The 26351-nt window shown below is 44.6% G+C and overlaps 1 protein-coding gene across 1 annotated transcript in view; it reads right to left on the reverse strand.

Annotated features, from left to right (window-relative positions):
- The window catches only part of NPTXR (neuronal pentraxin receptor), a 34818-nt gene extending 10066 nt beyond the window's left edge, over positions 1-24752 (reverse strand). Inside the window, exons 1-2 of the mRNA XM_048500241.1 lie at positions 23885-24752; positions 1805-2021 (exon numbers count right to left, since the gene is read on the reverse strand). Coding sequence (XP_048356198.1) covers positions 1805-2021; positions 23885-24511 — 844 coding nt within the window. The 5' untranslated portion in view covers positions 24512-24752. The remainder of the gene's footprint in view (positions 1-1804; positions 2022-23884) is intronic.
- Positions 24753-26351: the final 1599 nt, after the last annotated feature.

A 26351-nucleotide genomic window follows, 5' to 3' on the forward strand; every position in this document is an offset into this window, starting at 1 on the left:
GGTTCCCTACCCCTGTGCTAGATCCAGCTCTAGAACCTGCCTGCTCCCAACCTTGCTCAGTGACCATCAGCAGGATAAATCCCGGTTCTTGGGGAGGCCAGCAGAAGCCTGAGGTTTGAATAGGGGTTATGGCTCAAGGGCAGAAAATCTGCTTTGCAAGTACAAGGTTGTGGTTCAGTCCTGGTATCACCGGTGTCAAGGCTGGCCTTGATGAGTCCTCTTTGGAAGGTAAGTGTGACATGATCACTTATCCTGCAGAAGTCAAAACCCTGGCAAATCCCAAGGGGCCCTCTGAGTCTAAGGGGCTGTTAGGTGATGTGCAGCCAGCTGCGGCTCTTGGGCCAGAAGCCCAGGTGTGGCCCATGAATGGAAAGCAGGCTGACAGAGGGCTGAGGAACCAACTGCCTATTGTCAGGGACTCCACAGTGGTCCCCAGGAGCAGAGAAGTCAAAAAAGCCTAGGTCAGGGACACTCCACTCAGATGGCTGGCCATCTAGGGCCTCTGGCCACAAGGCAGTAGAGGACCAAGATTCACCTCAAGACTTCACAGAATACTAGACAGGCTGCAAGCACCTGTAGACTCCAGGCCAGTGCTACAGCTGCTGGTACTAACTCCTGTAAATAGTCTCAGCTCAGCTCTGGTTGTTGTGGGATCAAAAGCTTTGATTGTGTTTGCTAGCCCCACCTGCTGGCTTATCTGTATTTGTGAGAAATGCTACCTGTCCTTGATTAAAAGAGTCACCTAGCAGGTGATATGAAAGACCTCTGCTGGGCATGGGGGGAGCTACATGTTCCATGAAAACATGTACAGGTCACACGTACAGAGGACAACAGGCTGAGAAACACCTGCACAGGTTCTGGGTAGTATTCTGAAACCAAATAAGCTGCTTGATTTTTTAATAGCCATTCCTGCAGTTGGTGTGGGCTTTTGGAGAACCTGAACCCAACTTTTTTTTACAAAAGTAAACATCTAGGTTGTTTCCCCACTCACCATTTGTTGTGCGCTACTCGCGGCAAGTAATCCGGGGGCCTGCTGCATTCCCCACTACCTCAGTGGTGACAACACAGAGACCCCGATTCTGCCGCTCTCCTTCCCCCTCAGCGCGCATCATTTCTGCTCCTGGATGGTCGAGCACCTTTTTGAAAACCCTGTGCCAAGCGTGGGGGAGTGGGGAAGCCCGGGGATGACTCCGGGTTTGAGTTTCCCGCCGCTGCTGGTGATGTAGAGCCACCCGTCCAATTAGGAAATGGAAGGGTGTGTGCGATGCGCACGCAGCCTGTTTTTGTATTTTTTGTTTTAACGCTAGAAATCCACGTCTGCACGTCATTTTGAGCGCACATGGGCATAGACGCATATTGTGTGTACTCAAATAGATGTGGATTCCTCGGCAAAACGTGGAGACATTGATTCGTCCTTTTCAACATTAAAAAAATTCCCGCCCCAGCACAACGCAGCAGCGGAGCGTGGGGAGTCCTGCCTGGCTGCTGCGCAGCTGCCGCGTTCGTTGGACCAAGGGGGCAGAGCTGCGGTGGGGACCATGAGCCCGCGCTCAAAAGGTCCCGCAGCAAACCAAACCGGTAGGTATTGACCTCCATTTTAGAAGTGGGGAAACGACCCTAGTTTGGCTCTAAGAGAACAGCAATCAATCTGCGGATTCAAACTATTGATGCGATCATATGGAACAATTCAGTATGGTTGACATTCTTCCATCTGAAAGTGCCCAAATAAATAAAAATTCATGAAAAGAAATACAGACTGACATTTGGACCCTCAGGTTCTGTTCCCTCCTTTGCTAGAACTGACCGTGTTCCAGGTTTGCCACCCGGTTTTGGAGAGCATCCAGCTCCTTGTCTACTTCTTGCTGCTGGTGATCATTCACGTGGCCAGTGGATGCACGTTCTTTTTCCAGAGCCAAAATCTTGGAGAGAATCTGTTCCTCCAGCTCCTCCATCTTGGTGTGGATTGTTTCTTGGGCTGGCACTGGGGCAGAGGTAGCATTTATTCGTGCTGGGGCCTCCTGCTATGTTCATGGAAAAGATAGTAAACAAAGAGAAGGGGGAAAGGCATGAGATTTTTTAAACTACCACACCACAAAGTATCTAGGCATAGCTGGTTGAATTACCAAGATGAAGCTCAGAAAGTTCTCTCAGGATCACCCAAAACTCAAACCAAGAGCATACGTGGATTCCACTTGGGTGGAGTGGAGTAAGGAAGGTCCTCGCAGACCTCAACATGGCTCCATCACCAACCCAGGCAGCCCATATTCCTCCTAACCTTATTTAGCGGTTAATTTTCTTGGATCAGGCCTGAGAAATTGACAACAGCTAGACTCTGGGCTTGTTTGTGGGGCTCTCCTCAAGTATTGCCTGCCAGGCTTCTTCTGGCTCCTTGATGCCCCGCCCCTTTCCTTGCCTGGCAGCTTTCCTGTTGACCTGAAAACTCTTCTAGCTGATTGCATCCTGCTTTCTTGCTTTGCCCCACCCTTATATGGATTTGTCACCTCAGACCTTGGCCTGTAGTTAGCTCACCAGAATAGATGGCTTTTAAATTCATGGAGGATAGGTCCCTCAGTGACCACTAGCCATTGTGAACCTCCATAATCAGAGGCAATGAACCTCCATAATCAGAGGCAATACCAGTACTAAAAGACAAAATTGAGGTAAGGCCTTAGCCTCTATGCTGTGTTGATGACCCTCCAGTTTAATTGTTTGGCCACTGTGTGAGACTGGATGCTGGACGAGATGGACCACTGGTCTGACCCAGCAAGGTTCTTCTTATGGTTTCCAGACTGACCCTCAGGAGGATTTCAGTGCTGCCGGGACCTGTATCGAAGCTGCACACCTTATTCCCATGAACCTGGTGCTGGCAGGTTTCCTTTATCAACCATTTCCTGAATATGCCCAGTAACTGCCATTTTAAAGAATATGTCTGACCTTATGTTCATGCATGTCTAATTTTGCTCTTTACAACCTTTTTGTCCTCTTAACATTAAACATGGGGAAAGTCAGTGTGTGTGTGTGTGTGTGTGTGTGTGTAAGTGCCATCAGGTTGCTTCTGACTCATGGTGACCCTATGAATCAATGTCCTTTAAAGCATCCTATCGTTAACAGCCTTCCTCAGGTCTGGCCAACTGAGGGTCATGGCTTCCTTTTTCCATAGTCAATCTGTCTCATGTTGGATCATCCTCCTTTCTTGCTGCTTTCAGCTTTTGCTAGCGTTATTATATTTTCCAGCGACTCTGGTCTTCTCATTATGAGACCAAAGTATGACAGCCTGCGTTTAGCATCTAGGTACAGTTCAGGTTCGAGTTGATCTAGAACCCTCTTATTTGTTTTAATAATGCCATTCTCAGATTTCCTGTGAAAACCTGAGTGGTTGTGGATGCAAATTAGTTTATCATTTCCTCCTAACAATGCCTGAAGAAGAGCAATAACGTGGGCCTCTTTCCTGCCACTTTGAGGCAAAGTCTGCCATTTGGACATAATGGTTCTGTAATCCTCTTAGCTCTGCAGAGGCTCTGCACTGAGGTCACATCAGGTATTACACAGCAGAGGCGGGAAGAACCCACAACAGCAGGCAAGCCCTTGGAACCGTCTCCTATGGTCAGCCAATCCTGCCAGGATGCTTCTCTGCAAGAGCAAATCAATGGGTTAAAGGATTCTTGTTTGGTCTCCCCGTTCTCTGATTTCAAGAGCAGAGCCTGTGTACAGCCATAGCTGCAAACAGGATCAGAGGCAGGTTTTTCTGTGTGCTCTGCAATTCCCTGCTTGTAATCCTCCTGCAGCATATGTTCAGCCTTTTTGGCCTTTGCTTCAGGTGAGCTGTCCAACTGGTGGGTGACTTTGTTTTGTTTGTTATTTTCCCAAATGGCTTGCATGTTTACGCAACCAAATGTTTGCTGGATGCCTAATTTTTTAAAGTGTTGCTTTAAAAAAAAAACCCTTCGAGAACTGTTCCGTGAGTGAGTTGGGGAGGTATGTGGCCGTAGCCTGGTAGTTTTAGCTCATAACGTTTTGTCCGTGTTTATTGCTGGCATCTTCAGAGGCATGTCACAGTAAGATGTGTTTTGGTCCATGGCAGCCCTTGGAATGCATTCTTGTCAACCAAAGATATTCTCATATTATTTCAAATTCTTGGACTGCTCTATTCTGATTCTAAGGCAGGAATTTTTGAACATGTTCACAGTACAATAAAACAACAACAAAAGTTATAACAAGTTTTTGGAACTTGTTTTTGGAAACCTTTGGAAACCTTGGACAAGTTTTTGGAAATGTCAGAGAGAAACATTCTAAAGAGGCAAATATCCAGTCCTATATACTCAGACAGTAAGCTGGACTAAACTGTGGGTGATGAATCTACAGCATGAGTGGCAGAAATGGCCCAGGCAGCACCTATAAGTTTCTGGTCATTTTGGACAGGTGATGGAGGAGAACCCACAGGGTTGGCTCATTATGTTGTTGTTTATCTTTTCTGAACACGGCAAGACTGCCTGCTGTTCAGTGCCCCAGGAGAGTCAAACAACACTAAGTCATACAGAGGGCTGGCTGCTATTAGTGAGGGACTTCTGTCTACTTTTGGATCTGTCTTACGATATCTGAAAGCCTGAAAGTGTTGTCACTCTAATCTTCAGACACCTTCATTGGTGCCTATTTGCTTCCATGTTCTATTCAAGGTGATTGCCTTTAAAAAACCTTCCAGAATCTCAAACCCACATATCTGAAGAGCCATTGCTCCTGGAATGAACCTGTACACCAACTTAGATTCTCATGGATCTCTCACCTGACTGTCTCCTATATCAAGTCTAAACATAGCTGTTCTTGGCTATCGTTCCAGCCATGTGGAATGGCCTCCTTGAAGAAGTTAGGAAAGTTTTCACACTAACCCATTTTTGGAGGTTGGGAAAAGCTGTTTCAAAGGATTTTTGATCATGGAAGATCTGAAAACGTCATCGTTGCAGTTGCTGTGTATAATTGTTTTATTTGATTGCTGTTTATGCTCACCTCGCTCAGTTGATGTGATGCCAGTGGATATTGGATTTTGTAATCCACCTTGAGCCAGCAGACAGGAGGATATTTTAATTAACAAACTAAACCATTAATGTGTATGTAGAGTACCCCTGATGGTTTTTTTCAAGGAAAGTGATTAAGCAGAAGTGGTTTGTCATTGCCTTCCTCTGCAGAGTCTTCCTTGGAGGTCTCCCTTCTGATTACTGCCCTAGCATCTTCCAAGTTCTTACAAGATCAGACTATCCAGGGGTGGCCAATCTATGGCACTCCACATGTTCATGGACTACAATTCCCATCAGCCCCTGCCAGCATGACCAATTGGCCATCTGGAGCGTCATTGGTTGGCCACCCCTGGACTATACTATACCATTCCTCATCCCCCAAACCATTGATACTTAGTGCAAAAACATACCCCAGGCGTTAAGTGACTAGGTTTTTTAACTGTGATTTTTTGGTTTATTCCATTATTTCTAATATAACTTCTTTGTGCAATAGTACACTATGATAAAATGTGATATTAGCCCTCTGTGTTTCCTTAGAGAGGACTGACTTGTATTTTGAGAACTGTGGCCCTAAGGTATATCTAGAGGGTGAGCTTAATTTGATGTCCTTTTTCTCATTGGACTTATCATCATCTCAGCAGTGTCTACAGTATGGCAACTAGTAATAACTAACTTTGGATGGGATAACACCAAGGAATACCAGGGTTGCTACACAGAGGCAGGCAAAGGCAAACCACCTCAAAACAACAGTTGCCTTGAAAAACCAAGGGGTTGTTATAAATTGGCTGTGACTTGATGGCACTTTCCACCACTCCTCCACATGAAGCCTGCCAGGTGACCTTAGACCAATCATGGTTCTCTCAGAACTATCTCAGCCCTCACAGAGGCAGGCAATGGCAAACCATCTCCGAATGTCTCTTGGCTTAAACTCTTCAGGGTCGCCATAAGTCAGCTGTGACTTTTCACCAACATCAAGATAGCTGAAATACAAGACTTGGCTGAGTGTTTGTCCCTCCTTTTCTCTTGCCGCCTGTAGCTCTCTGCATACCATACTGGCAAAGCCACCAACAAACTGGGACATCCTTGTGGCTGGTTGCCTGCTTGAAGTTTGTATTATTGATGGCTTGTGGGGGTATAAGCAGAGGTGGGATCCAACCAGTTCTCACCACTTCTCTAGAAGTGGTTACTAATTTTTTCTGAGTGCCGAGAAGGGGTTACTAAAGCAACCTCCCTGCCCAATAGGGACTGGAGGTGTGTGTGTGCGGTGGCGCCACTGTTTGAATCCCACCACCTTCGGAACCTGTTATAAAAAATTTTGGATCCCACCACTGGGTATATGCTTGTGTAAACTGTACCTTTACATTAATTTTATTCAGTAGGCCACTTAGAATCCCCAGGATAGGAGACAAGCAGGATAAAAATATTCTAAATGAATACATCTGCCTAGTTCTGCTCAGTTCACACTACAGTGTGACTGATATAGGAGATTGGCTTGGGGGAAAGGAGACCATGGCTTGGATCCATTCATGTGTAAGTGGAAAAGGAAATGGACAGTGCCCAGTTCTGCTTGCACAAGATCTTGTACAATGTCTTGCGCTTTCCTCTCTATACACAGCTGTGCTCTGAAATTCTTCGCACAAGATTTTGCATAAGAGGAAACCAAATAAGAATACAGCAAACTGGACAACACAAGCAGCTACTGCAGTCTTTTTCATGTATCTCTGCTTGCGCAAGAGCTCTAGGGCAAGTGGGAATTTTCCGCAGGAGCCAATCCTTTAGGCAGTGAATGCTGTGCCTGCAGGTCCACCCACACACCCACACCCACACCCACACCCACACCCACACCGGACGGTTGGGCAGGTATCTGCTGAAGAAGAGGGTCCATCTTTGCCCAATGTACTGCTCTGGGCTGAGCAGAAAGGTTGGGGGTGGGGGGGAAGGCTTTGTATGAAGAGGCAGCCCGGAAATTTGTCAGAGCAGCAGCAGTGCCTTTCTTCCTTTCCCAGCTGTGTCTTAGAGCGCTGGAGGTAACAGGGAGGGCAGGAGGAGGAGATTGTGATGAAGATATAAGGAGGAGAAGAGGTGAGCTGAGGGCAGGAGAAGGATGGGGAGAGAGTGAGGAGGAGGGGCTGGACAGTGAGAAGAGGCCGTTCCCTTCCCTATCATCCCACTGGGGACATTTCACGGGCCATTAGCTAGGGATAATGATGATGGCCAGGGCCAGCCCTAGCCCTTTTGCCGCCCTGGGTGGAAGGAGAGAACTGAGGAATAAAAGGCTTAGGGACCCCATGCCCTCTGTGACCCTGGGCTGAACTCACTCTTTATGGCCAAGAGCTCCTCTAAAGAAACAAGCCTATTGATTCAAGCCACTCTGGGTCTTTGGAGGAGGTGCTCTTGTGGCTCTCAAGACGACTTCTGCAGTTGCTCATCTTGTAGCTATTCATTGCATTCACCTATGAAGTTTTATGGGCGGTGGGTGGATTGCTCTTACCTGTGACCCAGCAGGCCTTGTCCTTCTGAATGCATCGCTACAGAAATGTACATGAAGCTGCTTTTTTTGTAGTACTGGGATTGAATTGTTTAAGAAGGCAAAAAGAAAGCAAATGCCTCCCAGCTGGAAAATGATTCAAACCCTCTCCTTCCTTGGGAGTTTCAGGAAAGGCATGTGGATCTTGTTTTGGTGAAAAACGGCATCAAGTACTTCTGTTTCAATCTATGTCCTATTTTCTGAGCTTCCAGACTCCATCTAAGATATGAACATGGGCAAAACAGCATTGGGCTTCTTTTTAAAATCTGTTTCTATCGCCATCTTCCCAAAAAATCCCGTCTGTTCCTCACCCCAGTTCCATTTCTCCCACATGGCATCCTGCATTTATTTAAAATTAAAAATATGTATATACAGCACAGGCTCTTTAAAGTGAAACAAACGTTCTTGACCTTAAAACAGCTTGAGGTGAGTCACGGCACTTAAGACCTCAGGATTATCACAGCTTAATTACACAGAGCAGGTATTTGAGGGTGCCCAGCTCTAGTGAACTGAGCCACGAGGGCGAAAAACAAGCTAGATAGAACTGACTGACAGGAGCAACCATTTGGGTGCTGTGTGGTTTCCGGGCTGTATGGCTGTGTTCTAGCAGCATTCTCTCCTGACGTTTTGCCTGCATCTGTGGCTGGCATGAAAATGCCAGCCACAGATGGCAACATCGGGAAAATACTAGAGCTACCATACAACCAGGCTCCCCACAACATAAATGAAATGCCAACCACGAATGCAAGCCAGCATCGAAATAACCAGGCTCCAGCTGCCAGCCACAGATGCAGGCGAAACGTCAGGAGAGAATGCTGCTAGAACACGGCCATACAGCCCGGAAACCACACAGCACCCAAGTGATTCCGGCCGTGAAAGCCTTCGACAATACAAGGAGCAACCATGTTTAACTTTTCCACTTCTCTATCCACGGGGTCTGTAATTTAGATCCCTCAGTCACCATTCTATGTTGCTGTCACTGACTTCCTCCTTTCCTATCCTATAAAGGGTGGTTTTATGCCTGCCTTGCTTTCCCAGCAAAACTTTCTAAATCTCCTTTATTGTGCACTGCACAACAAATGGATCTTATAGCACCATTCTGAGCACGCTTCAGTGGTTTTTGAAGGATGGAACTCTGCCTAGGATTCACTATATGGGTTGCAACTGTTGAATATGTATTAATTACAATTGCATGATGCATCCCAACTTTTTCCCATTATGGAAGTCAAGGTGGCATCCATAGAGTTCTCAAGCGGTCACTCATCCAGCCATCAGACCTGTATCTGCTTACCTTCTGCAAGGCAGCTATATCATGAGCCTTCCAATCAGGCTTTGGGCCCAAGTAAAGGTGGTCACATTTCTTTAATTTCTAACCTGTTTTTCTCCCTTCAGTGCATATTGAGTGTGTTAAGTGTTGTGAAGTCGCTTCTGCCTTATGAGGGCCCTAAAAATCAATGCCCTCCAGAACATCCGATCCTTAACAGCTTTGCTCAGATCTTGCAAACTGAGGGGAGTGGCTGCCTTCACAATCTATCTCATATTGGGTCTCAGTAAAGAATTTAAACAGAATGATCATCATAAAATAACATTGCTGCAAAAGCTGAAGCCATCTGTCACACCATCACAAATGTTATTTGGAACAGAAAAATCTTCCTGCTGCTCCAGAACATTGAGGAATACAAGCTTCCCCAGGGAGGAAGGTGCAGACACATTCACATGGACAGGCACATGAAGCGGCTTTCTCCTGAATCAGACCATTGGTCCATCAAAGTCAGTATTGCCTACTCAGGCTGGCAGCAGCTTTCCATGGTCTCAGGCAGAGGTCTTTCACCTCACCTACTACCTGCTCCTTTGAACTGGATATGCTGGAGATTGAACCAGGGACCTTCCGCATGCCAAATAGATGCTCTGAGCCATGGCCCATCCCCTATATCAGTGGTGGCGAACCTATGGCATGTGTGCCAGAGGTGGCACTCAGAGCCCTCTCTGTGGGCACACGTGCACAGAAGTCGTCGTGGGAGGGGCAGAAAATCGGGCCCCCCATCTAGGCTGGCCTGGGCCGCTGGGCATGATGTGCGCGCACCGCGGCAAGCAGGTAGGACTTGGCTGGGAGGGCTAGTGCCTATGCTTACTCCTTTACCTGGGAGTAAGCTCGGTTGCTGGCAATGGGGCTTGCTTCTGAGTAAACCCTCTTAGGGTCGTGATTCACCCGTTCAAAGCGTTGCACGGTTGCTTCAAAGCAAAGCCACCAACTACTACCAAGTTTACTCCCAGGTAAGATGCGCCTCGAAGCCAACCATTTTGTCTAAACTAAAACCTCAGTATTCAGGTTAAATTGTCGTGTTGGCACTTTGCGATAAATAAGTGGGTTTTGGGTTGCAGTTTGGGCACTCGGTCTCGAAAAGGTTCACCATCACTGCCCCATATGATACTACCGCATGCCTCCTGAATAATGCAGTGTGCAGAGCTGCAAGTATTCCTTGTGTTGGTAATCGTTCAGTATCTTTGAACAGAGAGCCTGAATGTCCATGACGACAACACAATTGAAAGTTGAAATCTTTAGTCTGTTTTCTAGAAAGGTACATACATGAACGGCCACCTCACCGGCAGCTACCAGATGACTGTTGCACTTCTGGTTTCTGGCAAACTGCTACAGTCATCCACAAACTTTTTTCTTTCATTGCTGCCATCCACTTAATTCTTTCCTAGAGCATCAGGTCGCTTCTTCTTGCAGCAGAAGCTTGGTTCTTTCTGCTGTGTGAAGAAGACAAGTACTGTCATAGAAATTGAGGGGTAAGTACATGGGTACTCAGCGGTGCGGAGAGATCTAGAAGGAGCCTTTTGACAGGTGGTTGCAGTAACTTGGAACCACAACAGTCACTGTCTCCTGGACATTTCTGTCCATGTACAGAGTCATCCACTAGTAACGTGAAAGAGCTTTTACTTAAGATCCTTGTGTTCCTTGTTTATTTATCTTATCAAGATTCACACTGGATACATGTGACGTATTAACAAGTAACTAGAGAACTGCACATAAGTCCACTATTCCAGCGTTCTACTGCCTATCACACATGCCAACCACTCATGAGCAAGTATTTGCACTGATTATAGTGGATGAGCCACTCACAGTCCTAAACGTTAAGAAAGCAAAGGACATTGGTCCGTTCATCACCCACAGAGTACCTACTCTCTTTGTGTATCGGGTATGTCACTAAAAGAACAAGCTCTTCAGTCAAGGGCTGGATGATACCACAAGACAATCAGACCAGACCTTACTGTGATGAAGAGCAACATTGTTCCTGGACCAATGAGATGTGGGTGAGTTTTGCCTTCAAGTCTCTAGAAGCCAGCAAGCACTCCGATAACAGGAGCCCTAATTATGAATCATAATAATTTCTTTTTCAAAATGATGGAAGTTCCACCTTTCATTTTTGTGGGCATCGTTTGGCATGGAACACACTGTGCATGGGAAAGAGTGCTTGGATGAGGCCCTTTCCAAGAAGAGATGAATCAACATTAAAAGGCTTTGGAAGAAATGAAGCCCTGGGGGTTTATCTGCCACATTCCCCTGCAGAGAGAGAAAAAAAGAAACTTTTAATGGCAATTACAATGATTGAACTGGGTTTTAATGACGGAAGGAACCTACTAGGTCACTTCTCCCTCCTGGCGAGATTTTTCTCTGCATCCGTTCTGTTTGTGAACTGCACTGTTCTAGTTTTAATTTTTCTCGTGTCACGTTGTTCCCTTGGAAGAATGTTCCGCATTGTGTTTAAACCAGCCAGCCAGTAGGGAGATCTTTCCAGGTCTCAATTCACACACTCCCATTTATGTCTGGACTTTCCCCACGGGATAGGCATGTTAGAGAATGGAGCCTGTTCAAATAAAATGTGGGCAGAGAATGGAGCTATTCACATTAAAAAGAGGAAATTAGGAGGTCTCGGTAATCAAAGAAAATGGATGAAAAGAAAAGATGAAAAGTCATTTCCCCTACTGGGGACAGAGAAGAGGGGAGCAATAGTTCTGATAAAGCCTTTTTGTGTGTGTGCGTGGCTGTTCAATGGCGGTGCACGCTGGCGGGGTGGGCCCTTTGTGTTGCAATTGATGTTGCCAAATGACTTCTGGGAGGTTTTTCTGATCTGTTGGGTCTAGTTGCTTTTGACAAAAGGTGCAGTCCCTACTGTCTGCTGCCCTCTTTGATTGTTCTAGTACTGGATTTAAATGTCACATCCCTATTTTCATGTGCGACTCCATCTGTTAATAGAAAAAAGGGTTTCACTTTTGCCGCCATTGTTAGCGTCAAGACAATCTGGCCTGTGTTGAATATGAAAGGATTTGTTAAAATCTTTCTTGCCAATCGCCTCTGTTTTGGGAATTTATCTTTTTCTAACTTTTTCCCTTTTGTTACCCTTTCTAGATGAAATCCCAGCTCCCTGAAAGATCAGTTGCCTTCCTTTTCCCTTCCTTTCTCTCTCGTCTCCACCCCTCTCATTGTTAGGGATTACAGTCCTGGCTCTCATGCCGCCAACAAGAGAAATGAGGCGTGTAGCGCCTACACACCAAGTGTTCCTATTATGCCACCAGAGAGGACTTTTCCTTGGTGATCACCAGCAAGAAGCATGCACCAACTTTTCCTGTTTCCCTGAGACCAAAGTCAGCTTTGTCTGTTTGTAGGGCCCTCGGATACTGACTTCCACACAAACCATACAGTCTCCTACCCATTGATGACACCCCAAACCTGCCTTTTTGAGATGGCTATCTCAGTCTAAACTATACATATAAGGTTAAAAAAAGGGTGGGTTCCTGATTTCTTCTGTGCCAAATAGAGCAATTAAAAATGTACCACTTGCTCTCTAATTACAAATATATAATATAATTAAGCTCATTCTTAATTATTATTGCTAATTAAATAGGAATCACACTTTTCTCTATTAGGCCAATTTTCTTAATCCTTAGAAAGTCAATCAGGAATTTCCAGTTATTGTTAATAAACTTAGATAACTTCTTTTCTCTAATCAAAGAAGTTTAGCCATCTCAGCACATTCCAGTATCTTCAAAAACTATTCTTCTGTCGTAGATACAGGTGACATTTTCCATGTTTGTGCATAAAATCATTCTTGCTGCCAATGTCCTATTTAAAAATAAAATTCCACATCTTTTTTTCAGACTATCTGTCGGTAAGACCCAAAAGATAAGCCTCTAGTTTCAGATGCATATTAGTGTTTAAAATTTTCTGAATTATTAAATGTATCCGTGATCAAATTGGGGGGGGGGGGGGGCTTCATTACAAGTTCACCATAAATGGTAAAAAAGACTCTCCACAATTTTCACATTTCTGACACACATTCAGAACATTTGTATTAATTTTTACTAATCTCTCCAGTGATAAATAGAATGATAACACAATTTTATAAAAATTTTCCTTAAGTCTGGAACAATGTAAATTTAACCACATATCCTCTCACTGAACTATTTGAATATTGTATCCAAAGTTACTGATCCATTTTATCATTCACTGTTTCACTCGCTCTTCTTCTGTTCCAAATTTTAATAGCAACTGAATCATCTCAGTACAGTGGTACCTCGGAAATCGACTCCTTCGGTTATCACCGATTTTGGAGATCACCAATTGCCGGGCGCCGTCTTTCACACTCAGAAGTAGTCGGAAGTCTCGGTTTCCGTCAGCTTCCAAGGCTACGCAAACGCTGCTGTGCAAGCGCAAATGGCATTGCACGTACGCAAATGGCGTGCCGCAGAGTACGCCATTTTCAGTGTTTGCTGGCCATCTCCGGACGAATTACCGGCAAACAGCGAAGTTCCACTGTATATCTGACAGTAGGGCTGATCTTAATCAAAGACCCTTGTCCACTGTGAGTTACAAGCTTGTGAACATAGGTTTTCACATTCAGCTTGTCTCACTGCATGCACAAACAAGGGTCTACTCAGCAGGAGGATAAAGTCCCCCAAACAGAGGAGCTCAACTAAATACACTGGCAGTTAGCCCCAGATCCACAGATTTGTAATTAAACCAGCAAGTTTCTCCCCTGCAACTATACTCATGAAAGCCTGCCACATTTCTGCACAGTTTGTGAGAAGACAGAGTACAACATTCCCTTCTCATTTCTTTAGGGTGAGGAGAGGGGAAATTGATGCTTTGCTGTATCTCTGGATCAAGAGAAAGGGCCGCATGAGTATTCCACAGATCCCAAAGAAGTTGCAGTTAGTGCAGCTGAGCAAAGACCTATTTCGATGAATCTGTTTTTCTTTATTTCATGATGCTGTTACCTCTGCTAGATTCAGCCGACTGTGACTAGGCCTGTGAACGCTGTGTAATGGAACAATAAAAATTCTGCTTGGAAAAGGGGGGAAAAATTGTGTTCTGTGTAAATTACATGTCCTTTTTCCTGCATCATTCATTGCATGCTTGCTTGTTTTAGAAAAGGAGCAAGAGTTATAGAACTGTGGTGGGACAAAAATTTGATTGGCCCCTTTCACCCATCATGAGATTTCACCAAGAAGAAGTTTGGATTTATATCCCCCCTTTCTCTCCTGTTGGAGACTCAAAGGGGCTTACAATCTCCTTGCCCTTCCCCCCTCAAAACAAACATCCTGTGAGGTGGGTGGGGCTGAGAGAGCTCCGAAAAGCTGTGACTAGCCTAAGGTGGCATGTGTTGGAGTGCACAGGCTAATCTGAATTCCCCAGATAAGCATCGACAGCTCAAGCGGCAGAGTGGGGAATCAAACCCGGTTCCTCCAGATTAGATACACGAGCTCTTAACCACTATGCCGCTGCTGCTCCAAACAACTGCAATCCTATCCTCAATCCTTCAGAGCAAGAAACTTTTTTTTGCACCACCAGTATAAACAGATACAGCCACTGCCTTCGATCTAATGCATTGGTTCTACCCCGACTGGCAGTCACTGTCAGTAAATGGGGGCAAGTGTTCTTCCTAGCTTTGCTACATGAGATGCTTTTCCTCTGGAGATGCCAGATATTGAGCATGCAGCCTTCTGCAGGCAAAGCATAGATTCTTCCTTGGCTTCTGCTGGGGGAATGTGAAGCTCTGGCTACGACCAGGAAAGGCAATCCAGAGATATCACTGTCCACGGCTACATTCTTCTTTCTGTAAGGATGGACTGCCAGAAAATCCCCCCTGTAGGAGAGTGGGGACTCTTCTCCCTTTAGATGACAAAGCGGCAACTGCAATATACTGCTAGCAGTTTCCCTTGTGTTCCCGATGGGTAGCTCATTTGTAAAGCTGAGCATTCCAGGCAAAGGTAGACTGAGCTCTGTTGTGAAGCCAGCAAAATTGCCTAGAGGTTGAGTGATGTTTGAAGGCAAAATTCTCAAAGCAAACCAAAGATAGTGAGATTTTGCACCTAAAGGGGGCCTGCACATGTGAGGTGTTTGACTCTCTACTGGGGCTCTTCTGTAAATTGCCCAGGAATTCAGCCTCTCCAGATCTAATGAACTTGAATTCTTTCTTTCTCAGTAGTGAACTATCTTAATAAAAGTAAAATGGGGTGGGTGGTATTTATCAGAGATATTGGATGGTGGGGGAGAAAAAAATGTTCACTGTGCGTCTTAAAAAGCTGCTTGGTGAGCTCACCATTTCCCATCTGTTAATGCGAGGGTGGGGTGTGGAGGCTTGCTAATTTTTCTTGGCTGTTGTCAAGAAGATTGAAATCTGCCAGGTGATATTAATCATGTGAAATGTCAGCGTCTGGAGTAATCAAGGCGGAGGGCGGCACTTTTGCCATGCAAGAGTCCATTTGATTTTTAAAACTAATTTCTTCCCTTTTGTCAAACAATCACACGCATTTATGTAAGGTGATCAAAAACCGCCTGTTGATGAGAAGACATCAGAGAAAATCTGCCTCACTCATTGTCCTCCGACGGCCTTCAACATATTTTCATTCACTTACTAAATTGAAGAGGACTGTCTCTAGTATGCTTAATGCATTTGCAGGGAACATTATTGGCTTTGTGTGGATGACTCTAGCCCCTTCCGCACGTGCAGAATAATGCACTTTCAATCCACTTTCACAATTGTTGGCAAGTGGATTTTGCTATTTCGCACAATAAAATCCAACTGCAAAGTGCATTGAAAGTGCATTATTCTGCATGTGTGGAATTGGCCTCTGAGAGTGACAGGATGTGTCCTGTCTCTGCAGACAATCCCTGGACAGCTGAAGTAGACACTACATGTCAGAGTTGCTGGCAGAGCATGGAAGCTAAGAAAATAAAGCCCCTCAGCCAAGTTAAAATCTCACTTTGGCTGTGAACTCATTTGCAGAGAATCCTCAAGGAGCCGCTGTGATGGAAGCAGCCAGCGCTCGGTAATGGAGCTTCTGCTTGCATACAGAAAAACTCAGGTTCAATCCTTGGCCTCTCCTGTTAAAATGGATCATGTTGGAGGTGCTATGCTGGACTCCCATCTGAGTCCTTGGGAAGCCACTGCTGGTCAGAGTGGACAATAGTGACCTTGATCGACCAAAGGTCTAACTCAGCAGAAGTCAGCTTCTTGTGTATTGTCATTGTCTAGCTCACGCGTCTGCAACCTGCGGCTCACCAGATGTTCATGGACTACAAATCCCATCAACCCCTGCCAGCATAGCTTGAGGTAAACCAGTGTCTCTTAATCATGGTTCCAAAGATTCCATCTGCAGATAATAATGCTGACCTATCTTGCACAGTTCATCTAAAGATTCCTGAGACAACACAAACCACTTTGGACATTGTACAATGCTATGTGTACAAAAAGACAATGTATTGTTATATAGGTGATCTCAAAATCCTCCCACCTATCATCAAGTTCTTCATAAATGAGAAAACACAAGTTCAGGATGTCATAAGTAGGGAAGGGCATTCAGCAAGGATCTCCTGTAAACACCAGTGCAAAGGCTGAATGGACTTTGTAGACCAGAAAAATAATTAATTTTATTTCTGAAAATTAGAGAAATCAGGCATTTAAATTAATCCTTTAAAAGGGGATTAAATTGAGTTATGTCCATGCACCATGACTATGGATGGAATTGATACTGTAGATTCTTGGAAAAACTAGCCTGGATCCTGGTATCATTGCTCTGACCAAACCTTTATTCCCCCTGATGCGTGATATCGCAGCCCAAGGAACACACAGCAGTCTACTAGCTGCTTCAGGAGCCAAGCCCATAGGACAGTGATGGTAAAGCTTTTTGAGACCGAGTGCCCAAATTGCAACCCAAACCCCACTTATTTATCGCAAAGTGCCAACCGGCAATTTAACCTGAATGCTGAGGTTTTAGTTTAGAAAAAACTGGTTGACTCCCTTTTCCTCCGCCCCACCCGCTCGAGCAGGGGCCAGCCTGCTCTAGCCTCCAGCAAGTTCTGCACGCACCGCTCTGTGCCTCTCTAGCTTCTCTGCCTCCTCTGCGCCCCCCCCCCCACCTCGGGCAGCAGCCACCTGGAGCACAGGCACCAGGCCTGCCAGCTGAGTCCTCCCTGCTCAGTGTCATGCTCAGTGGCCCAGGCCAGCCTAGATGTGTGTGGGGTGTGTGTGTGTGATTTTCCACCCCCCACATGACGAACTCTGTGTGTGCGTGCCCACAGAAAGGGCTCCAAGTGCCACCTCTGGCACCCGTGCCATAGGTTCCCCATCACTGCCATAGGAGATCCTGAGCCAAGGGACATTCAGCAGGGACTTGGCCTGAGGGCCAGAACCAGACTCTGGCCAGAAGATAGCATTGTGAGAACACCACCAGAAAAGGTTGGACCTGCAGGGCAAATGTGTCGAATATTTGCTGAATATATGCTGGAGGGGGAAGAGGAAGAGGAAGAAGAAGAAGAAGAGGAGGAGGAAGAGGATGAGGGGGAAGAAGAGGAGTTTGGATTTATATCCCCCCTTTCTCTCCTGTAGGAGACTCAAAGGGGCTTACAATCTCCTTGCCCTTCCCTCCTCACAACAAACACCCTATGAGGTGGGTGGGGCTGAGAGAGCTTTGAAAAGCTGTGACTAGCTCAAGGCAGTGGTGGGATCCAAAAATTTTAGTAACAGGTTCCCATGGTGGTGGGATTCAAACAGTGGCATAGCGCCAATGGGGCTCGGCGGGGCACGACAGGGGCATGGCCGGGCATTCCGGGGGCAGGGCATTAATCATTTCTCTGTTACTGTAAAAAACTCTTACTGTAAAAAAAAGTTCCTAATTTCCAGCTGGTATCTTTCTGTCCATAATTTAAACTCATTATAGCAAGTCCTATCGTCTGCCGCCAACAGAAACAACTACTTCTCCTCTAACTGACTGCCTGTCAAATACTTAATACTTTCAAATACTTAGTTTTGTTTCTAGAAATCAAAAGGATACTTTCCTGAAACAAGGAACTTTACCATATTGCTAAAACATGTTTTTAAAACAGCCCAACAGGGAGAATGATCCTGTTTTCTACCTTCGCTAACCAGCCACATAGGGAACAACAGGACTTTATGATTTTTGGACCTAATGGAATTTCTAATGGAAAAGCAGACCCAATTAGTAACCCCCTCTCGGCACACACAAATAATTAGTAACCCACTCTCGGGAACTGGTGAGAACCTGCTGGATCCCACCTCTGGCTCAAGGTCACCCAGCTGGCGTGTGTGGAAGTGCACAGGCTAATCTGAATTCCCCATATAAACCTCCACAGTTGAAGCGGCAGAGCGGGGAATCAAACCCGGTTCCTCCAGATTAGAGTGCACCTGCTCTTAACCACTACGCCACTGCTGCTCCCTTGACTATCATAACGAATACTAAAATGCTACCCATTGTGGGCACAGCCCAGCTGAAGTCAGACACAATGAATTGGAAGCTCAGCTGGGTGAAGAATGTATGCCATACATTTAAGGAAGGGAGGAAACAATGACTAAGGAAACTCCCAAGGATTTTCTTCAGAGTACATACCGGTAGGCGGCAGGTTGGGCTGCATGTCTTATTCCATTTCGTCCCCCAGTACTAGCCAAACCACAGGACTGGATTCAGTACAGTACTTCCATGGGTGCAAAGATCACCAGCAGAATATAACTTCTGTGTCTGAGGCTCTATTCTCCCACAAACAGCCCCAGATTTCTCACACACACACACACCCAGCTCCAGCTGCTTCTTTCTTTTCCCAGCTGTCTTCAGTAAAAATAAAGCAAGGGGCAAGAACTAGAAATGTAATGTGCTGTTTGCTGCACCATGACCAATTCTTGCTCAATTGTGATCAAGATTCAGTTCTGACAGATATAGCTGCAACTACCTTTAACGGCCCCCTGAACTGGGATTGAGACCATCAACACTAAAACATCTGCAAATGAATTAGGATATAACCTCTGTAAAGTATTTTATAAGCTATCCAAAAATCCTCCTCTGCCACACAATCATAATACACTGCAGATTACACCAATAATCTTCTCTGAAATCCTTTCTCAAAACTTCTGCAGAATCGACAGATGCTCTCTAAACCCATGTCAACATGTACATCAAAGGTCTGCAGGCAAAAGCCGTTCAAAGTTAAGCACTTGGAAATCCTGCTAATTTCAATCGAAGAGATTTTCTTTTCTAAATCCAATAATAATTGCTGATCTTGAAAGCATAACAAATATGAAGATCAACAAGAAACCAAATGATCAAGAAGTGAATGTGCAAACAGTAAAAAAAATTGTATTGGTTTGATTGTTTACTGAAAGGGGGCAAGATGCCTTTTAAAAGGTTACATTTCTTCTTTCGCCATTATATTCTAAACCATCAGTTGTCCTCATGAGGATGTTGCCTTTATCCTTCTAAGTCTAAGGGCCAAGAAGTTCTTAAGAAGGAGCAAAAAGATGAAGGAAGAGACATTGTGGGAGGATTGCTCAGTCAACAACATAAGAGGTAGAGTGTGCACTCCTAAGCAGAGGTACACCCTTCTAAACCCTTTAACTTCAACAGACTTGGAAGTGTGTAACTCTGCTTAGGATGACACTGTGAATATAAGATGGTTAAGGAAACAGATCAAGCCCCTCTTCCTGTTGATAAATATTAATCTACCACATTTTAAACCCTTCCCTTCCTCTAAGAGAGTCACGGTGGCGGACATTGTTTTCCTCTCCTCAGTTAAGTATCATCCATATTACAACCAAAACATTCTAAAAAGATATGTGTTCTGAGTATTGTTACATTTGAGAGGATGAGAAAAGCTCTACTACGTCAAACCAAGGATTCATCTAGTCTAGCATCCTGCTTCCTCCAGTGGCCAACAAAACGACAAAATGCCTGTGAGCATTCCCCCATTATTGCTTTCAGCAACTGATATTGAGAAATCCACCTCTTCTGAAAATAAGGATTCCATTTAGCCATCATGAACCTGTTCTCCATTACTTTGTTTAAGACAGGTGTGTAAAACATATGGCCTGGAGTTGAATCTGTCCTCTTGAGAGGGCTTATCTGGCCCACAAGCCAAGCTGAGGCAAGCCCCCTGCCCCTCGCTGTGCCCTGGCTGTGGACTCACCAGCTGAGGCAGCCACCCCTCCTACCAGGAGCCCAACCTAGTCATGCTTGTCATATCTGACCCTCATAACAAATAAAGGCATGTCATTGTTAAATATGTGATTTATTTATATGTGATGAAATCTAGGCGATCCCTAGTTTGTTTTCAGTGTTTGGAGAAGTATGAACAGTTCGAGCATTAGGATCAGCCACTGTTAATCTGATCATCAGTAGGCAATAGCTAAGCATGTGCTGGACTCTCCTGTTGACTTGATGGGATCATTCCTTTTCACTATATCTATTATTTGGAGGATATTAATTTTTTAAAAAATTGTCTGTCAATTCTGTTGTTCAGCTTTTGTGTTTCCAGGGGAAGGGGTCCCCTGCAGGAGCTTTGCTTATCGAGTAAAGCCTTCTAAAAGTGCCACCATGCAAAGGCTGCCTGTTCCCAAGAAGAAGAGAGTTTGGATTTATTCCCCACCTTTCTGTCCTGTAAGGAGACTCAGGGTGACTTACAAGCTGCTTTCCCTTCCTCTCCCACAACAGACACCTTGTGAGGTAGGTGGGGCTGAGAGAGTTCCAAAGAACTGTGACTAGCTCAAGGTCACCCAGCAGGAATGCAGGAGTGCGGAAACACTTCTGGTTCACCAGATAAGCCCCCGCAACTCAGGTGGAGGAGTGAGGAATCAAACCTGGTTCTCCAGATTAGAATCCACTTGCTCTTAACCACTACACCACTCTGGCAGTCAAGCTTCCTCTCTCGTGCCTCTACCTGCGGAGGTCAGGAAGACTGCTACACTTCTGTCATTTTGTAATAGGTATAAAACAATGGATTAGGAAGGCCTTTTTACAAATGGAATTGAAATCATATTAATGTCTATGACATTGTGGGCAACTTTTACTTCTTTGTTATTCATATATATTATGTTGCTGCAATGTTTCTCTAATTTTGTAATTCCATATGTATTATAGTGTTTTTGGTTTGCTGTTTTCTAATTTTGTAATGCAGTTTTGTTACACTGGTGGCAGCATGTATTGGACAATTCTTACTGCATTGTTTTCAATTTTTATTTTATTTGTTTTATTGGATTTATATCCCGCCCTTTCCCAACCAAGGTTGGGTGCCACTTAGAGTGTAATCCACTTAGAGCGTCAGTGAGAAAGGCAGACTGTAAGTGGAGCAAATACATAAAACAATCTTACTTTCTGTTGTATAAGCAGACAAAATACTTCTCAGAATTTTGCAAACACACATGAACCCATGATGCTGCCTTATTCCAAATCAGACTGTTGGTCCATCAAGACTGGAATTGTCTACTCAGACTGTAGCAACTCTCCAGAGTCACAGGCAGTGAACTTCCACATCTTTTTTTTTTCAAACTGGAGTTGCCGGGAATTGAACCTGGGAATTTCTGTATGTCAAGCAGATGCTTTAGTACTGAGCCATGGTCCCTTCCCACAGACGGTCACAGTAAGATTTTTAAATGGTATGCCTTTGTAAGCTGCCCTCCCCAATTCTTTTTTTAAAAAATAACTGCCCTCCCCATTTCTGATTCCTATCAAATAATACATAAAATGATGTAATATGTGTGTGTGTTTATTGGTGATGTCAATGCCAACTTTGGTTCATTTTATCAGCGAAAAAGTTCTGATTATAGAAATGAATATGAAACTGAAACTCGGAACATGTAGATTTACAAAAGAAAGTTTTCTGAAACTTTGGTTTGCAAATCAGATAGATACAACAAAGAAATAAACAAGCAGGCCTGCTGTTTTTTGCATTAAGACTGGAAGAGATCTGGCTTCAGTGCATTAAGCTGAAATCTCCCTACTTATCAACTCAGCTGCTTGAGGTCTCAGTATCACAATTGCTCAGGGATTTCCAGTTATTTGGGTGGGCCTAGGTTTTTACCATACTATTGGTGAAAAGGGAGGACACAGCACCGTCTCAATGGCTGTTAATGATTACTGAGGGCAAAAATTGAGTATAACAGCACAATTTATGCAGAGTTACTTCTTGATTTCAGTGAGCTTAGACTGGAGTACTTTTTGTGAGAGATTTTACTTTAAGGCAGCAGTTCTAAGCAGGGCTATGTGGATGTAAGTCGCATTTTAATCATTGGGGCTTACTCCCAGGAAAATATCCTTAGGGTCACAGCTTAAATCTCCCTGTTTCTTAAACAGCAAAAAGCAGACGCAGATACCTCAAGGGGAACCCCAGCCATGCCTCCTTCCCTTTGTGTCAGGTTTGCTTTCATCCATTTCTAATCAGTCAGGAATCTGTAAAAAGGATTCTAAAATATGTGGTAAGAAAATATAATTCTTCAGAGAAGGGGAAGGAATGGCCCTCGGGTTATGTTTCTGTGTGGATGTGAAATTATCTCTTGCTTCGCTTAAATGACATTATATATTAAGATAAAAATATTAGTTGTGCCAGAGGCAACTAGCATTTGTGCATTTCATTTGGCATGCAGAAGCCTCTATTGGGGTAATGACATGTATTACATTTTAATAGATACCCTCACAGGAACAAGTCTGTGCAGAATTTTTTTCCCCAGAATGACTGAATGCTGGCCCAAGAACTAATTATGTCCCCTTTATCGCCATGAGAAATTGATGGAAGTATCAACAGCTGAAGAGGCTGCTTTGCACAAAAATATATATTTTTAATGGTTCTAGTAACACAGATAATGAGGCAACCCGTGTGAGGCGCTAAAGCAGCAATAGGTTCAAAGGAAAACTAACTGTGCAATGCTAAGGACACTTTTCTGGCCATACATTCAATTGAATAACATGCACATACCAAGTAGAGCTCTTTAACAGTGTCATCCTGAAAACACTTCCTGAGAGTAAGCCCCTTTGAATAGACCTGAGTAGAGCTCTGAGTAGACCTGTTTGGTGCTGTAAGTGGAATTTATATGCCTTAAACCTGAAATTAGATGTTATAAGATTGTTCCAATATCAGAAACTCTAAATGGGTATATATAAATGACTCCTCCCTCTTCCCATGGCATAATATATCGCCTTTTAATAAGAGAGATCAAAGCTCCTGAGAGTTCATTAAAACTTGACTAGAAATAAAATGTCCTCTAAGGAATGATTTTATATTGCTTGGGAACAAGGGAAAGGTTGGAGAGAAGGAGGTTAGGGTAACCACGTGTCTGTTTGCCTTGCAGTCTCCATTTTTCTGCCTCTGCATCTGCAAACATGCCCATTTCTTTGCCTAAGTGATTCTTGTAATAATCACTGTTTGTGATAAAGCATGAAGAGGTGCACTAAAAGAACATGAGGGAATGCAACACATACAAATGTACCCAACCTGTCAGCTAACTGTTTCCCCTCCTTCTCCATTTCCATATATACAGACAGTCATCCTCCACCCAGCAATCTCAGAACTAGACCCAGCCACATCTGGCCTGCTTAGGGCTGGTTATCAGAACATATTACATCTTTGATATAATTACATTTAATTACATGAATTATTAAAATGCCTTTAAAATGCTCCAGCAATGAAGGGGAGGGGGGGGGGGAGGCACAGGAAAGGAAAAGTAGTGCTGAAGGAGAAAGAGAGAAAAATCCACCTATGAAACCAAGATTGTGTGTACCCATCATTTCTTTTTCGCAGTGTTTGTCCTAAAGTTAATTTATTTAGCAGGAGGAGGCTAGAGATGGAATTCCATCCTGCTTATCACAGCTTAGAAACAGACTTGTCAGTCCCTAATAATACAGTCACACTTCCCTTTTGGCTGTAGCAATTGGGGGCAAAAGATAACATGCACAAGCCTTAAACAAAACAAATTATGAAGTGGGTAAAGTGGCAGAAAAGTTACAGTGAACTGGTTTGTGACAGGTAAAAGGAGGTGTTTTAGAGTTGCTTTTTCTTTTTTACCTCTATCTTGTCGATCCTGTCCTTCAGCGTCTTGACAGCCTCTTCTAGCTCCTGAATCATGGCAGGCGAATCCCAGGGGAGATCGCCCATGGTGTCGTGCTGCGGGACGCCCCAAACCGAGGCACTGTCCTGGAAACTAAGTTCAAGTCCATTCTCACACCGGCTGAGCTTGGTGGTCAGCTCCCGGATGGTCTTCTGATCAATGAGGATCTGGTCTTTTTGTTTCTGTGCTGTCTGCCTTAGCTGCTCAGCCGTGCTCTGGAGGAAGAAAAGCTCTTCGTTGGCAGCTGCCCCAGGACTGTCCCCCTGCGGGCTTCCCTCGGAGGGACACTCGACAGTCAGCGGGGTGCACAGGAAGCGGCTGAAGAGCTGTTGGTGCTGCTGAGGCCGGGCGCTGGCCAGTAGGTCCAACAAAGAGTCTTGGGCGCCTGTCGAGAAGCCCCCGTAGGTGCTTTCTCCAGCACCATGGAGAGCTCCCAAGGTTTTGTCGGCGGCTCCAGAGGCGGGCAGTAGGGCTGCAGCCGCGGCATTGGAGCCATTGTCGGTACCTTGGAGAGCTCTAGCATTGCTGGTCGCAGGATGGATGCTCGCGATGATGCAAATAATTGCACCAAGGAATGCCAGCATTCCTGCGGCCAGGAGCACCACCAGAAACTTCAGGGTGGCAGCTTCCAGGGGGACACAGGCCACGAGAAATCGACACCCCAGTAGTGGGAGGGGAGGAAAAAAGGGGGAGGGGGAAAGCTGCACGAGGTGGGGGAGAAAATGCCCTAAGAAAGGGAGAGGAAAGGTTGCTTGGAGAAGCCCTTGCTTCCTTCTGCTTCTTGAACCAGGGCTGTTGATTATATCTTGATTGGAGAGAGAAAACTGGAACGTCACTGACTCTTCCCCTCTGGGCCCCTCCAACTCCTTCTCCGTAACCCTTTGTGCACCAGAAAGGGAGTCAACGCTTATGTACTGCCTTGAAGAAGCCGCTCTCTCGTGTCAATTTCCACAGGACCAAGCACTTTCAGAGGGAAAGGCGAGAAGCAGACTGTTCCTGTTGTATCAACGGAGAATTTCTTTTCTTTTTTTCTAAAGGGATTTCCCCAGAATTGCTGGAATTACTTTCCATCAAATTCAGATGCAAAGGCAGCACCACGACAGTCCAGGAAGTAATCAGCCGATGATGAGAAAACCCTGTGAGCTAACATTAATTATCAGTTGGTTTCAAAGTGATCCCTTCTCTAGCAAACAAATCTTCTATATGGGTAACCATTCTATCATTAACAATGCTCTCCAGTTTCCTAGGGCATAAGTTGATGGTGGTGGAATATGCCATCAGCTTATAACTGACTTATGGTGACCCCATAGGGGGTTCAAGGCAAAGAGATGGACAGAGGTGGTTTGCCTTTGCCTGCTGTCTGGTCTGTGGTCTCCAATTCAAATACTAATCAGAGCTGACTGTACTTAGCTTCTTAAATCTGAAGAGATTGGGCTAGGGCAGAGGTTAGGTTGTAATATTCCAGGATCCTCTCACTGGATCTTCTTTTAAAAAACTGGTATTATGGCTACCATACTTTCCAGTCTTCCATTGAAGAGGCTGAGTTTTGCAATAATTGAATATTTCTATTAAACACCTACCGATGTCCTTTTCAGAATCTTGAAGATTTCTTGGGCGAATGCCATTTGGTGCTAGTGACATGTTCCCTGTTAGCTAGTCAATTACTTTTCAGTTCTCAAATGTGTCACCTGTCTCACAGTTCTTCAGTAAGTGCAGTAAGTTCAGAGGTGAATCTCTCTCCAACATCTTATGCAGTGAAGTGTTGCTATTCATTCAGCTTCTCTACAATTTCTCTTGTCTCATCTTTGACACTTTTACACCATTGCTATTTAAAAGTCTATTTTACATCTCTGGCTGATATTGTGTTCTGGGTGTACTTACATTTTTATCTATTACATATTTTGCAGTTTATTGTTCATATTCTTGTCTTTATTTTAAAATTTTACCTGATGGTTCTTGGTGTTGGTGATTTTAGACTTCTTTTCCTGTAGGAAATATTAACCCTTTTGAAAGGCTCAGTCCAGCTACTTAATTATGCTGGCATCCTTTTGAACTTGTTTGCACCCTTTCTTCTAAACTGTGGTATAAATTTTATTAGATCCTCTCTATTTCAGTTGTTAAAAATGGTTTCCTAGCTTTCTGAATGGATCTGACCTTTCTAATTGAAAGGAATAGCTTTCAGGAACACATCTCCCCCAATCTAGAAATCATAAGACTTTATAATTATATGATTTCATAGGATGAGGGATGGCAATTTCATATTTACCTGTATGTATTAGAAATGTGATCACTGTTTCCAAGCAGTTTTACAATGTTTCCATCTGATATCAGATCTTGGAGAGTACCTCTTAGTATTATATTAAGCTTCTCCTGTTGTCCAGGTGGCTCCATTACTGCTTCCACATGGAGGTTTTGCTGTGGTTT

The sequence above is a fragment of the Sphaerodactylus townsendi genome, linkage group LG06 (genome assembly GCF_021028975.2).
Source record: "Sphaerodactylus townsendi isolate TG3544 linkage group LG06, MPM_Stown_v2.3, whole genome shotgun sequence".
In the NCBI taxonomy this organism is placed as follows: Eukaryota; Metazoa; Chordata; class Lepidosauria; order Squamata; family Sphaerodactylidae; genus Sphaerodactylus; species Sphaerodactylus townsendi.